This window comes from Bubalus bubalis, chromosome 2, assembly GCF_019923935.1.
Source record: "Bubalus bubalis isolate 160015118507 breed Murrah chromosome 2, NDDB_SH_1, whole genome shotgun sequence".
Taxonomy (NCBI): Eukaryota; Metazoa; Chordata; class Mammalia; order Artiodactyla; family Bovidae; genus Bubalus; species Bubalus bubalis.
Window position 1 is genome coordinate 138,095,100 of NC_059158.1, and position 12,470 is coordinate 138,107,569.

The following is a 12,470-nucleotide window of genomic DNA, read 5'->3' on the forward strand; positions in this document are numbered from 1 at the left end:
ACAAGTGGCCCATTTCTTTTGCAGTGGTTGGCTAGGGTTGAGGCAGCAACCAGCAGGGCCACAGTGTCACAGTTAAGGAGATAGGAGTAGGGTCTTTGGATAGGGTCTTTGATTTAGTCAGTTTGAACGTCTTCTTTAAACTAATTTTGCACTGAGAACACTTTCTGAACAAACTTTTTTTTATGTGTCTATGCTGCTGATACAGGAACTGAACCAGGAATATTGATCTTCCTGCATCATCGTTCAATTCATACCATTTCCTTACTTGAAAACCTTGAACACATATTTGTTGAATAAATGAAGTTTGAATAGTCAGTGGTTACCCACTGCCTATATAAAGTTTAAAGGATGGCCTTGGAAGTGCTCCATAAACTGATGAAAAATTATACCTCATTCATTCATTTGCTCAATAAATATGTACTGGGTACCTAGAAAAAGGAGCTCTACTTGGTGCTGGAGGGTTAGATTTGAAGACAAATCAGATACTGGCCTGAACTTCTTGGGCTATCTGATCTTCCACTATTTCATATCACTAGGGCTGCCCACTGCCCCACACTTTCTTCAACACAACCCAAACCTCCTCTACTTTGTTAGTTTTTCTTCCTTCCGTCCAACATAATACATACAATTCTAACTTATCCTCAAATTTAAGCTCAAGTGTGCCCTCCTCCTCAAGCTCCCTCCTAAATACACTTTCTCTCCCCTCTTCAACATGAAGAAAGTGCTGTCCTCTGACTTCATGGAGAACTTGAATAGCAGTTTTGTTTGGGCATTTTCTTTTCTATTACCATTACATCAATATTTTCTCCAACATCTTGAAAGGAAGGGTATTTTCAATTCTGTATAGAGCACCTGGACTTCAACTAGTTGGCACTTAGTAAATATTCGTCAAATGAATGAGTGAATAGTGAATGCCTCATGACTTAATTTATAAATACTTCTTTTACACCCTTGAGAATACATTTCTCAAATCTCCTTAAAATTATGCTTTCACAAACTTAAAAGCCAAATAGGTCATTTGCTCAAGTTTATTCAATACAATGAAAATGTAAAAATGCCCACAAGAAAATGAAATGTGTTATCTCATCAGTTATGTATGTAAGGCAGAATTGTGTCACTATCTCCAAAGACTTGAAGTTTGGGAAGTGAAGTGTGCTTCTATCCACTGCGTGACAGCAGTTCTTTCTAAAATGATTTGAAGATTTGAACAGTAAACCTATGCTTCCAGGTCTTCAGCTGAACTCAGGCCAGCCCCCTAGTCCTCTTGCACCTTCTGCTGCGCCTGACATCAATTCAATCAAATGTTTTCTCCAGCCACTTGGGCTGCTGAGCAATGCTAAAGAATACCCACAGTTTCATGGGACTTTCAGGCAATCCTGAAGGGCCCCATTCTTTCTCACGAGTGTTTTACAAAGTCTTTTCCTCAAGCCACCTACCAACATCCATCTCCTCCATTATTAACATGACAAAATGGATTTCCTATGTCGTGATAATAAAGAACAATGCCATGAGGGCCCAGTGTGCAATGGCTGCAGACAGCAGCCTCCTCAGCCTTGTATACAACCTGTTGCCTGTATAGGTTGCCCTAAGGGACCTTGGAGACAACTCTTTCTAGTGGGCATTCATGACTGGCCTGCTGTCCCCAATTTAGGCTCCAGACAGGTATGCGCTGTGCCTTTGGAAAGCCCCAGGGCACAGTGGCCAGGGTCCATATTGGCTAAGTCATAATGTCCATCTGCACCAAGCTGCAGAACAAGGAGCATGTGATTGAAGCCCTCTGCAGGGCCAAGTTCAAGTTCCCTGGCCGACAAAATATCCACATCTCCAAGAAGTGGGGATTTACTAAGTTTAATGCGGATGAATCTGGAAACATGGTGGCAGAAAAGTGGGTCATCCCGGATGGCTGTGGGGTCAAATACATCCCTAATCATGGTTCCCTGGACAAACGGCAGACACTGTACTCATGAAAGCATCAGTGCTGTCCCCTCCTTAATCATGCTCACCAATAAATCCTATTTCCTGTCAAAAAATAAATAAACTATAGCAACATCAAAGCTGTTACTTTTATTAAACACTATGCTTAGGCCTTTTACCTTGTGGGCATTATCTCATAATTTTCACAAAGATCACCACTTATTGAAGCAGGTACAATTATTATCTCCTTTCTACAAATTAGGAAACTGAACTTGGGAAATTGAAGCATGGAGAGGTCAAATAACTTGCCCGAAGTCATATAGGCACTAAATGTTATATCCAGGTTATAGATCCAAGTCCCACTGAACTCCAGAGCCAACTGGTAAACTTGTACTATATTTGATTCCCTATTTTACTCTTCCCTTAGAAGATGGTAAAGGTAGGGAGAGGATTCTCAACAGGATGTCTGGCTCTTATCCCAGTCCAGTTCATATAGGCCTCTAAAGAGTAAGTCTCCATCTCTTCAGCTTAAGGTTCTCCTACAACCGGTGTGAGCCAGTTAATAGGAGAAACAATGTGGATATATACCTTACATTGACCTAACCAGCTTTTCTTAGTTTCTGTCACTCTAACAGAATATCATAGACTGGGTGGCTTAAAAACAAATGATTGTTCCTCACAATTCTGGAGGCTGGGAAGTTCAAGATCAAGATGTGAGCAAGATTCAGTGTCTGGTGAGGGCATGCTTGCTTCCTGTTTTAAAGATAGCCATTTTCTCTTTGCATCCTGCCAAGAGAGAGAGCAGAGAGAGGGTCAGCTCTCATATCTCTTCTTATTTTTTATTTTTTAAAATTTATTTTATTGAGGTATATAATTGTGTTAATTTCTACTGTACAGCAAAGTAATTCAGTTATATATATATATGTTCTTTTTCATATTCTTTTCTGTTGTGGTTTATCACAGGATATTGAATAGCGGGGCTTCTCAGGTGGCTCAGTGGTAAAGAATCTGCCTGCCAAGCAGAAGACGTGGATTCAACCCTTGGTCGGGAAGATCCCCTGGAGCAGGAAATGACAACCCACTCCAGTACTCTTGCCTGAGAAATTCGATGGATGGGGAGCCTGGAGCCTGGTGGGGAGTTGCAAAGAATCAGAAACAACTGAGCAACTAAACAGCAGTAGCAGTATTGAATATACTTCCTGTGCTATACAGGAGGACCTTGTTTATTCATTCTATCTGTAATAATCTGCACCTGCTAATCCCAACTCCCAATCCATGCCTCCTCCACACTCCCTCCCACTTGGCAACATGTCTGCTGGGTATGCTTGAGTCTGTTTCTGCTTTGTAGGTAAGTTCATTTGTGTCATCATTCCTTTAGTAAGAACACTAATCTCATTGATGAAGGCTCCACCCTCATGATCTCTTTACCACCCAAAGGGCATCTTCTAATACTATCACGTTAGGGATTAGGGTTTTAACACGTGACTCTGGGGAGGACACATTCAGTCCATAGCAGAGCCTTATTGGAAAAAGCAGTTGATTCTATTACCATAAAAAAACCAAACATTTCTCCTTCTTTTGTCCCCTCCTTTTTAATTTCACCCAAGTTTCCTCAAGGGAGCATCCCAGGGTGTTCTGACCATCTTCTGGCTATCTATAGGCCAACTTGCTTTCATGCCTGTACTCATGTTTCTGAAGCTCAGCTCTCACCCTCCGAGGTCTAGGTCCTGGCTTTGTTGTTGTTCAGTTGCTCAGTCATGTCCGACTCTTTGTGACCCCATGGACTGCAACACGCCAGGCTTCCCTATCCGTCACCATCTCCCAGAGTTGCTCAAACTCATGTCCGTTGAGTCGGTGATGCCATCCAACCATCTTGTCCTCTGTCATCCCCTTCTCCTCCTGCCTTCACTCTTTCCCAGCATCAGGGTCTTTTCTAATGAGTTGGCTCTTCCCATCAGGTGGCCAAAGTGTAGAAACTTCAGTTTCAGCATCAGTCCTTCCAGTGAATATTCAGGGCTGATTTCCTTTAAGATTGACTGGTTGGATCTCCTTGCAGTCCAAGGGACTCTCAAGAGTCTTCTCTAACACCACAGTTCAAAAGCAGCAATTCTTCTGCGCTCATCTTTCTTTACAGTCCAACTCTCACATCCATACATGACTACTGGAAAAACCATAGCTTTAACTAGATGGACCTTTGTTGGCAAAGTAATGTCTCTGCTTTTTAATATGCTGTCTAGGTTTGCAATAGCTTTTCTTCCAAGGAGCAAGCATCTTTTAATTTCATGGCTGCAGTCACCATCTGCAGTGATTTTGGAGCCCAAGAGAATAAAGTCTGGCATTATTTCCATCATTTCCCCATCTATTTTCCATGAAGTGATGGGACCAGATGCCATGATCTTAGTTTTCTGAATGTTGAGTTTTAAGCCAACTTTTTCACTCTTTTTCACTTTCATCAAGAGGCTTTTTAGTTCCTTTTTGCTTTCTGCCATAAGGGTGGTGTCATCTGCACATCTGAGGTTATTGATATTTCTCCTGGCAATCTTAATTCCAGCTTGGGCTTCATCCAGCCTGGCATTTCACATGATGCATTCTGCATATGTTAAATAAGCAGGGTTACAATATACAATCTTGACATACTCCTTTCCCATTTTGGAAAAAGTCGGTTGTTCCATGTCTGGTTCTGTTGCATCTTGACCTGCATACAGGTTTCTCAGGAGGCAGGTAAGGTGGTCTGGTAATCTCATCTCTTGAAGAATTTTCCAGTTTATTGTGATTCACACAGTCAAAGGCTTTAGTGCAGTCAGTGAAGCAGATGTTTTTCTGGAATTCTCTTTGCTTTTTCAGTGATCAAATGGATGTTGGCAATTTGATCTCTGGTTCCTCTGTCTTTTCTAGTCCAGCTTGAACATCTGGAAGTTTTCGATTCACATACTTTGAAGCCTAGCTTGGAGAATTACATCCTGGCTAAGAGGAGGCAGATTTCAGTTGGTGGCACCCTCAGGGCCCAGTACCCCCCCACCCCACCGATCCTGCTCAACTGTCATTGCTAAGGAAGCCAGGAGCCCAGGTCGCAACTGGCCCTCAGGATCCTCAGGCCACACAAACAGCAGGGGATAGGTCCTGCAGACTGAGACCCAAGCAGACGGCCACTGCCATTGTCATAGAGGCGGGGACAGGGGAGAGGTTCACCACTTCCTCAAGTCCTGGGCCAATCAGTAGCTGGTCTTAGTGGGGGCTCTGGAGCCTTGCAAGACACAGCCCCCAGCCTGTTTCCTGGGTAGGTAAGGTGGGGGGACCTGGGGAGAAAGCGGGGATCCACCTCTTACCTCACTCTCCTCTCAACCACCACTTCTCAGCCTGACTGTTGACTCAGAGGGCCCACTAATGGTGGCTGACTGACAGCTCGTTGCTTATGGGAGAGACCCACTGCAGCACCAACCAATGGCTGGGCAGGACCACTAATGGTCCCCAGCAGTAACCACTGCCTGGTAAGGAGGTGCAGGGTAACGGCGGCACAGTAATGCCCTTGTGCTAAGGGCTGCACTTGGCCAGGCTATATTACAATAGGAACTTCTGCCCCTTGTATCATCATATCATTACTACATTGGGAATGCAATGGTACCGTAGCCTATGCTTCTCAAACTTTAATGTAAATATAAGTCACCTGAGAATCTTATTAAAATGCAGATCCTTTCAGTAGATCTGGGATAGTATTTTGCTTTTAGTATCTAAGTCATGTTTGACTTTGTGATCCCAGGGACAGCAACCTGCCAGGCTCTTCTGCTCACGGGGTTTCCCAGGCAGGCATATTAGAGTGGGTTGCCATTTCCTTCTACACTGTATTTTTAAAAATTATTTATTTTTGGCTACATCTGGTCTTGTGGTATGCTGTTTGCCCCAGGACTTCTCTCTAGTTGTGGCCTGTGGGCTTTAGTTGCCGGGTGTCACATGGCATCTTAGTTCCCTGACCAGGGGGAGAACCTGTCCCTTGCATTGGAAGGTGGATTCTTAACCACTGAACCACCAGGGAAGTCATTAGTCTATTTCTCAAAAACTGCAAGTGACACTAACACTTTTGATCTCCAGGCTAAACTTTCAGGAGCAATGACCTTGACATCTGGCATCTGAAGTTCTTTCTGGGTGATCATTTTGGAGCCAAGTGATTTTCCTCCCATATGTGTAAATTCTATATTCTGCTTTTGTGATCAAAACTACGCATCCTGTTGCATATTACACTTTATACACATTACATACTACAGACACCAGTTAACTACCAGGTTTAATTTCGGGGGGTTTGGATTTTTTTTGTACATGATTTTCATTTATGACTACTTGTTTCTAAAGTAATGGTATAATTATTTCTATATTTTTATGTCTATACGCCACGGGCAAACTTTTCATGCCTACAAACCACCACATTGCTGTCTTCCTTATGGACACAGGAAAAGATTTCTCTTCCTGTCCAAGAAAATCCCTCCATCAATGCCCTGACTTCCAACTCACTGAAAGCACATTGTTACTTCTTTTGCTCATCAGCCTGCTCTATTTTATCTAGTCCCCAACTTTCTCTATAGTAGTACCAGTAAAAAAATGTTTCATGAAATTATTTAAAAACAGAAAGTGAATGCAACACAATTTTAATTGCTGAATTTAGCTGAAAGATGTATGGATGTTCACTGTATTATTCTTTCAACTCTTCTCAGTATTTGTAAATTTTTAAGTTTGGGGGTGTAAATACAGGAACAAGAACAATTTATCCTTTGTTTCTTCCTAGCACAGATACTCCCAGATAACATCAATTCCCTAAAGAGCCTCTCACCCATTAAAAATTTACTCCCACAAAAAATTTTTCCCCCAAGATATTTAACCTCCTTTTGTCTAATCTGACATGCAAGCATGTCCTCTTACAATCTTTCTGCATTATAAATTAACAAATTTTAAAACTTTTAGCTTTTCTAGCATGAACACTAGAAATGTCATTTACTCTCTAGTTTAGTAAATCTTAACTACATTGTAAATCTGTATTCTCTATGTATTCTATAGTCACCTCGTATTCTACAGCTCCTATCTACATTTTTTGCCCTCCTCCTCCAGTCATACATAACCAGGGCCCTGAACAACTGCATTCAAAGCAGAGCACCAAGAAGCTGGCATTCCTGCCCCAGTGCTGCCCACCTGGTTCCAACTGTGCCACATGTTGTGTGTGTTAGTCACTCAGTCGTGTCCAACTCTATGCGACCCCACAGGCTGCAGCCACCAGGCTTCTCTATCCATGGGCTTCTCCAGCCAACAATACTGGAGTGGGCTCTCTCCTCCAGGGGATCCTCCCAACCCAGGGATCGAACTGGGTCTCCTGCATTACAAGTGGGCTCTTTACCACCTCAGCCACATGTTCTGAGGACCAGTCAACATCCTACATTTTCAGCTTGCTTTCCCAGGACTAATGCAGGTTTACCCAAAGAAGGTATTTTTAATATTTATGAAATAGTAAATCTAGTTTCTACCGAGGTAACTGCAACCTAAAATGAAATGCTTTTTTACATCACTTTTATCAGACATATATAAGTCCTGCTTAAACAAATACCAAAATAGTTCTCAAGCTAGGGAGATTTTGCACTCCAGGATACGAGACAGTATCTGGAGGCATTTTTGGTTATCACAACTGGGGTGGGGTGGTGCTGCCATCTACTGGATTGTCAGGGATGGCATATGTCTGACAATGCCCGGAAAGTGACCCACACAATAGGTGTGTGTGGCCCAAAATGTCAATAATGCCAACGTTGAAAACCCAGCTGCAATTTCTGCTTTATCTAAACTTGTAAGATTTAGGAAGCACTAAACACCAGAGAACCAAACAACTGAACCTATATGGCTCCAACTGTCTTTTTCAGTTCTTTATTAAAAAACAGTATTCTTCGGTTTTTCAACATTAAGTTCCCTTAATTGGAAAAAAACCCAGAGTTCAAAACCATTAAAATGGCACAACCACCACAGTGTAGTGCAGTAACAATACAAAATCAACTAAGATTAAAAACTGGTCTAAGACTTTGGATATAATAAGTTTTATTCATCTGGTGGTACTTGATGCTCACAGGGCACCATACAACAATCTTTAAAAATACAATAAGAAAAAAATTGAACAGCCAGAGAGATCAATTCCATTAGAGGGCCCACAGGAAAACCAACAAAAGCCCACAGAAAAACCCACCCACTGTCCCCTCAGAACATTAATTTCTTCCTTTTTAAGTTTGGCTTTAAGAAACACCAAAGGAAAGTGCGAAAGAAAAAGTCTTTGTTAAAACATCACATAGCGTCTTTCACATAAGTATCTCACAAAATGCTTTCCTTATTCCAGAAGCATATAAAATAATTCAAACATTTGTGAGCCTCATTTGGTCCCAACTTTTACGATCACAGGCCTCAGTATTTGCCTCACCTCTCTGTCCTCAAGTTTTTGTCATCAGTAAAAAACCACTTCCAATTGTCTTTGCTCCACACTGCCACTACAAAGCACAGATGTTTCACATAAACATCAAGGGCTAAAGCAAATTGAACTTATGCAAAAACCTGAATATGTAACTAAATTTTCCAAAGACTGGTTTAAAAGCAAATCTTGGCTTTGAAATTTCATTGTATGCTTCAATTTTCACAATTAGTAATTACTGAAGATCATCTGACATCGAGCATAAAAGAGAACAGCAAGATTTAAAGTTGCACGAGGGATACCGTTACAGTAACTTCTAAAAGTAGGTGATTTGGGAAATTTTGTACTGTTGACATGTTGTCATGAAGTTATGTCACATAAGAAACTAGTTACTAATTCTGCCTGATCAGCTAATGCTCAGTATCAATTTTGTACAAGTCAGCCAATTATAAGCTATTTCTCAAGTTTAAGCCTCCAAAACAGGGAGCCTTAAGTACTAACAGTTCAATAAATTAACCTAATCTCAGGATATTGGTTTTCCTTACTGTGGCAGAGCCATTATATGACTAAGCTGCTGCGGCAGCTCACTTCTCATCCGAGTTCATGTTAAGTACTACAACATAAGGAGATAAACTAAAATAGCTATGGGAAGACTAACACCTAAAACTAAAAAAGTTTTGACCAACTAGGGAAAAACAAAGATATACTTTATTATAAAAAAAAAGTGCTGTACTAATGCTTGGTTCTTCTAAATTTGAATGGCATTTCAGCTTATGCGCAACACCTATTGATCAATTATCATCTGATAATTGCCTTATATTACCTGATACTTAAGCAAAACTAAGCAAACCTAGACATTTCAGCTGCTGCCATTGTGTAGCATAAGTAATCTGTAACTAGATGTTTCCCCTTTTCCACTATACTGTATTTCTTAAGGGTAAGACGCAGGTCAGAAGTACCTCTGCATCCCTACAACTAACCACAGTGGCTGACATACAGTAGGTGCTTAACAGGTATGTACTGTTGAGTAGTGGCTTATGACATGACATGGGCAAAGAACTCCAAAGATTGTCTTATTCTAACTTGCATGACTTAGAAGTAGCCTCACTCCTACAGGTAGAAGTTTAAGCTACTTTTCCCACGTTCTAAACAGAATTGTCACGAGTCGGTTATGACTTCAATTACTTCCCTTAAGCAAATTCATAAGCATTTTGAGAAATCAAGAGATGAAAGGCGCTATGCAAGTGCAAAATAATATTAAAGACAGTTCAGCAAAGGTGCTATATTTTCTAAGGTGATGGAAGGGTTGTGCTAGTTTGAGGTTAACACCCCCAAACCTACTCTTCCTAATGTCTTTATCAACAGAGCAATGGAATTTTGACAAAGATACCATCACTTTATATAGCTTGTATTCTACTAACTACTCTCTATAAACCAGGTGACAGAAAACGATATTAAGCCACTTATTCTACAGAAACCAGTACTTTATCAAAGTTCCGCATTTTACAAGTCATGTTCAAAAAACACACACGAGTTAGCATTTTGTACACAAATGTTTATTTCTCAATTAAACATTCCCTTTAAACACAAGGAATGAATTCTAAATCTTCATAAACATGAATTAAAAATGAAAGCCCTCCAGTATAGTGTGTGTAATCACTGTGTTCTTGGTCACTACTGGCGTTTACTGCTTAACATCAAAAACAAAGGTTATTTAAAAATCATGCTACTGGATTTCTAGCTCTTTCTCTATGACCAGTTCTACGCTGATCTGCAATGTTTAAAAGTTTACATCACCAAATCAAAGCAAGTTTAAGGTGTGAAACAGCTGTGCAGTAAACACAAAATAAACAATAAAGTTACAAGATATAGTCAAGTTCATAACGAATATAGGTGTTCTTATCATCGTTGTAGATTCTTGGGTAATGTGCTATGAGAGCATCCTGTGAACCGATGTAGATGGAGTTGTAAATTTTCCAATACACATCTCTGACTTTCCGGGCTGGGTGAAACAAACCCTAGAATAATTAAAAGGTTACATTATTTTAAGAAATACATAACCTTAACACAATTAACAAACAAACCATAAAGATATGATTCTAAACATCTCCCTTTGAGAAAGGAAAAAAAAAGATGTCAATTCCATAAAACTGAAGTGGGCAAGGACAAAATCTAATCTTCTCTCCCCTCATAACTGTTTTCCCATATGGCACAAATATATCCTCCCTAATGATAATTAGGAACAGTGACTTAATTCAACTAAATTACTTTTTTCAATAAGTACTGTTAAAAAAATCTTTAACCTACCTGTAAACAATACTGTAGCATTCTACATGGTCCAATCGCAACTCTCAGACCCTCCAGGGCCCCCATAACTGCCTGAATTACATGGGGAGATGTCTCGAACACATTGGGCCATACATAGTTCAACAAGTGATTCAGCGAATCTTCGCAACCAAATCCATAAACTCCAAGTGACATGTGTTGCACCACTGCACTAGCAGTCTGTCTGTGTACAAGGTCCCTGAAATGGAGAGCGAAAAAAGCTTTTTATTAAGATGCAGTCTTAGTTTCACAGAAAATACTTGCCTGCCCGCTAGAAACTAAATCACAAATTCAGTGTTTGGAATGGATGCAGAGTCATCCTTCCACCTCCTGTATCTGACACAGGATACCTTCAGAGTGACTAATGATTCTACTTGAGAACTTTTGCTTTGATGATTCAAACCTGCTCACTATGGCTCAAAAATAAGCTATATTTTTCTTTCAGAGTAATAGGAGCAAGAAGGCCCAGCGCAGTGTATATTTTTGCAAGCTACTAAAAATAAGAGGGGATACATGACTCTTTACACACGAACGATAGACGGTAGTATCTCATTTTAAACTCTGTAAATTTAAAATCTTTGAAATTCAATACTGTATACAGTAAATAATTAAAATGAGATTAAATCCCTTCCCTTGTGGTTTTTAAAAGAGATTCATTCAAGAATTCAATTTGGGGAAAGGAAGAGAAGGACTAATAATTTTTTCAAACCCAGAAAAAAGAACTTTTATCACCTCCCATGTTTTGACTGACTTCATGACAAATCACTGATTTACTTATTCCACAATTTATTCAACTGAGAACAAGTATCAGATAAAAGGTCTATGATAGGTATAAAAACAAGTTCACACATTTTACCCTCAAAGGCAGGAAGAGAACCTTAAAGGTATTTAAGAGAAAAAAATACCTTTTTCTCTTAAACCTTAAGAGGAAAAAAAAAGCACCTGAACCTACTTAGTTGCTAGCATCTTTATTTTTCTTATTATAATACTCTATTAGGCATAGATTACAATGAATCCGTATTCCTCTTTGGTAAATGTCCCAACTAAAGTAATGTTTCTTGGTATTAGGGCTGTATCAATCACCTCTAGCAATACTTTATCAGGGGTCACCATCTGAATAATTGGGGGCCTGCAGTGACAATAGTGTGGCTCTGGCAGGCCATGTTCAGTAGTTAAAAGTGTCTCTGCTTCACCTGCCATACAAAAAGCTAAAAAGATCAGGTCTCTTCATTATATCAATAAGCTCATGCTCATCATTTTCTTTTTAATTTTTAAAATAAAAGTTGATTGGAAATTTCCTGATGGTCCAGGTGTTAGGACTCAGCACTTCCACTATTGGTGCCAGGGTTCAATCCCTGGTCAGCCAAGTAAGATCTCACAAGCCTCATGACATGGCCAAAAAAAAAGTGGGGGAAGGGTTTAAAATGAAGAGGGGGCACACTTGGGGAAAAAAATTGGGGGAACCATTATAGCATGTATCTTTTTTTTTCCCTTTGGCTGTGCAGAGTCTTTGCTGCTGCACAAGGGCTTTCTCTAGCAGCAGAGAGCAGGGGCCACTCTCTTAATTGTGGTGACTTCTCTTGTTGCAGTGCACGGGCTTAGTTGCCTCATGGCTCTGGAATACTTCCAGACCAGGGATTGAACCGATGTCCCCTGTATTGGCAGGTGGATTCTTAACCACACGATCACCAAGAAAACTCCTATATCATATACCTTATTTGGAGATAACAGTCCCATTAATAGTTTCATAAAAATCCAGGCTAGTGGTCCCTTCTTTAACTACATCACAATAAGCAGGTCATGTAAT

At 40.3% G+C, this 12,470-nt stretch overlaps 1 protein-coding gene and 1 pseudogene across 2 annotated transcripts in view; one reads left to right on the forward strand and one right to left on the reverse strand.

Moving 5' to 3' along the window:
• Positions 1–1,449: 1,449 nt before the first annotated feature.
• Positions 1,450–1,607, forward strand: LOC112583082 (annotated as a pseudogene).
• Positions 1,608–9,872: 8,265 nt separating this feature from the next.
• The window catches only part of SF3B1 (splicing factor 3b subunit 1), a 36,655-nt gene continuing 34,057 nt past the window's right edge, over positions 9,873–12,470 (reverse strand). For both annotated transcript variants that reach the window (XM_006078154.3, XM_044936848.1), the window contains 2 exons: positions 10,646–10,862; positions 9,873–10,356 (listed from right to left, as the gene is read on the reverse strand). In XM_006078154.3, coding sequence (XP_006078216.1) covers positions 10,198–10,356; positions 10,646–10,862 — 376 coding nt within the window. In that variant the 3' untranslated portion in view covers positions 9,873–10,197. The remainder of the gene's footprint in view (positions 10,357–10,645; positions 10,863–12,470) is intronic.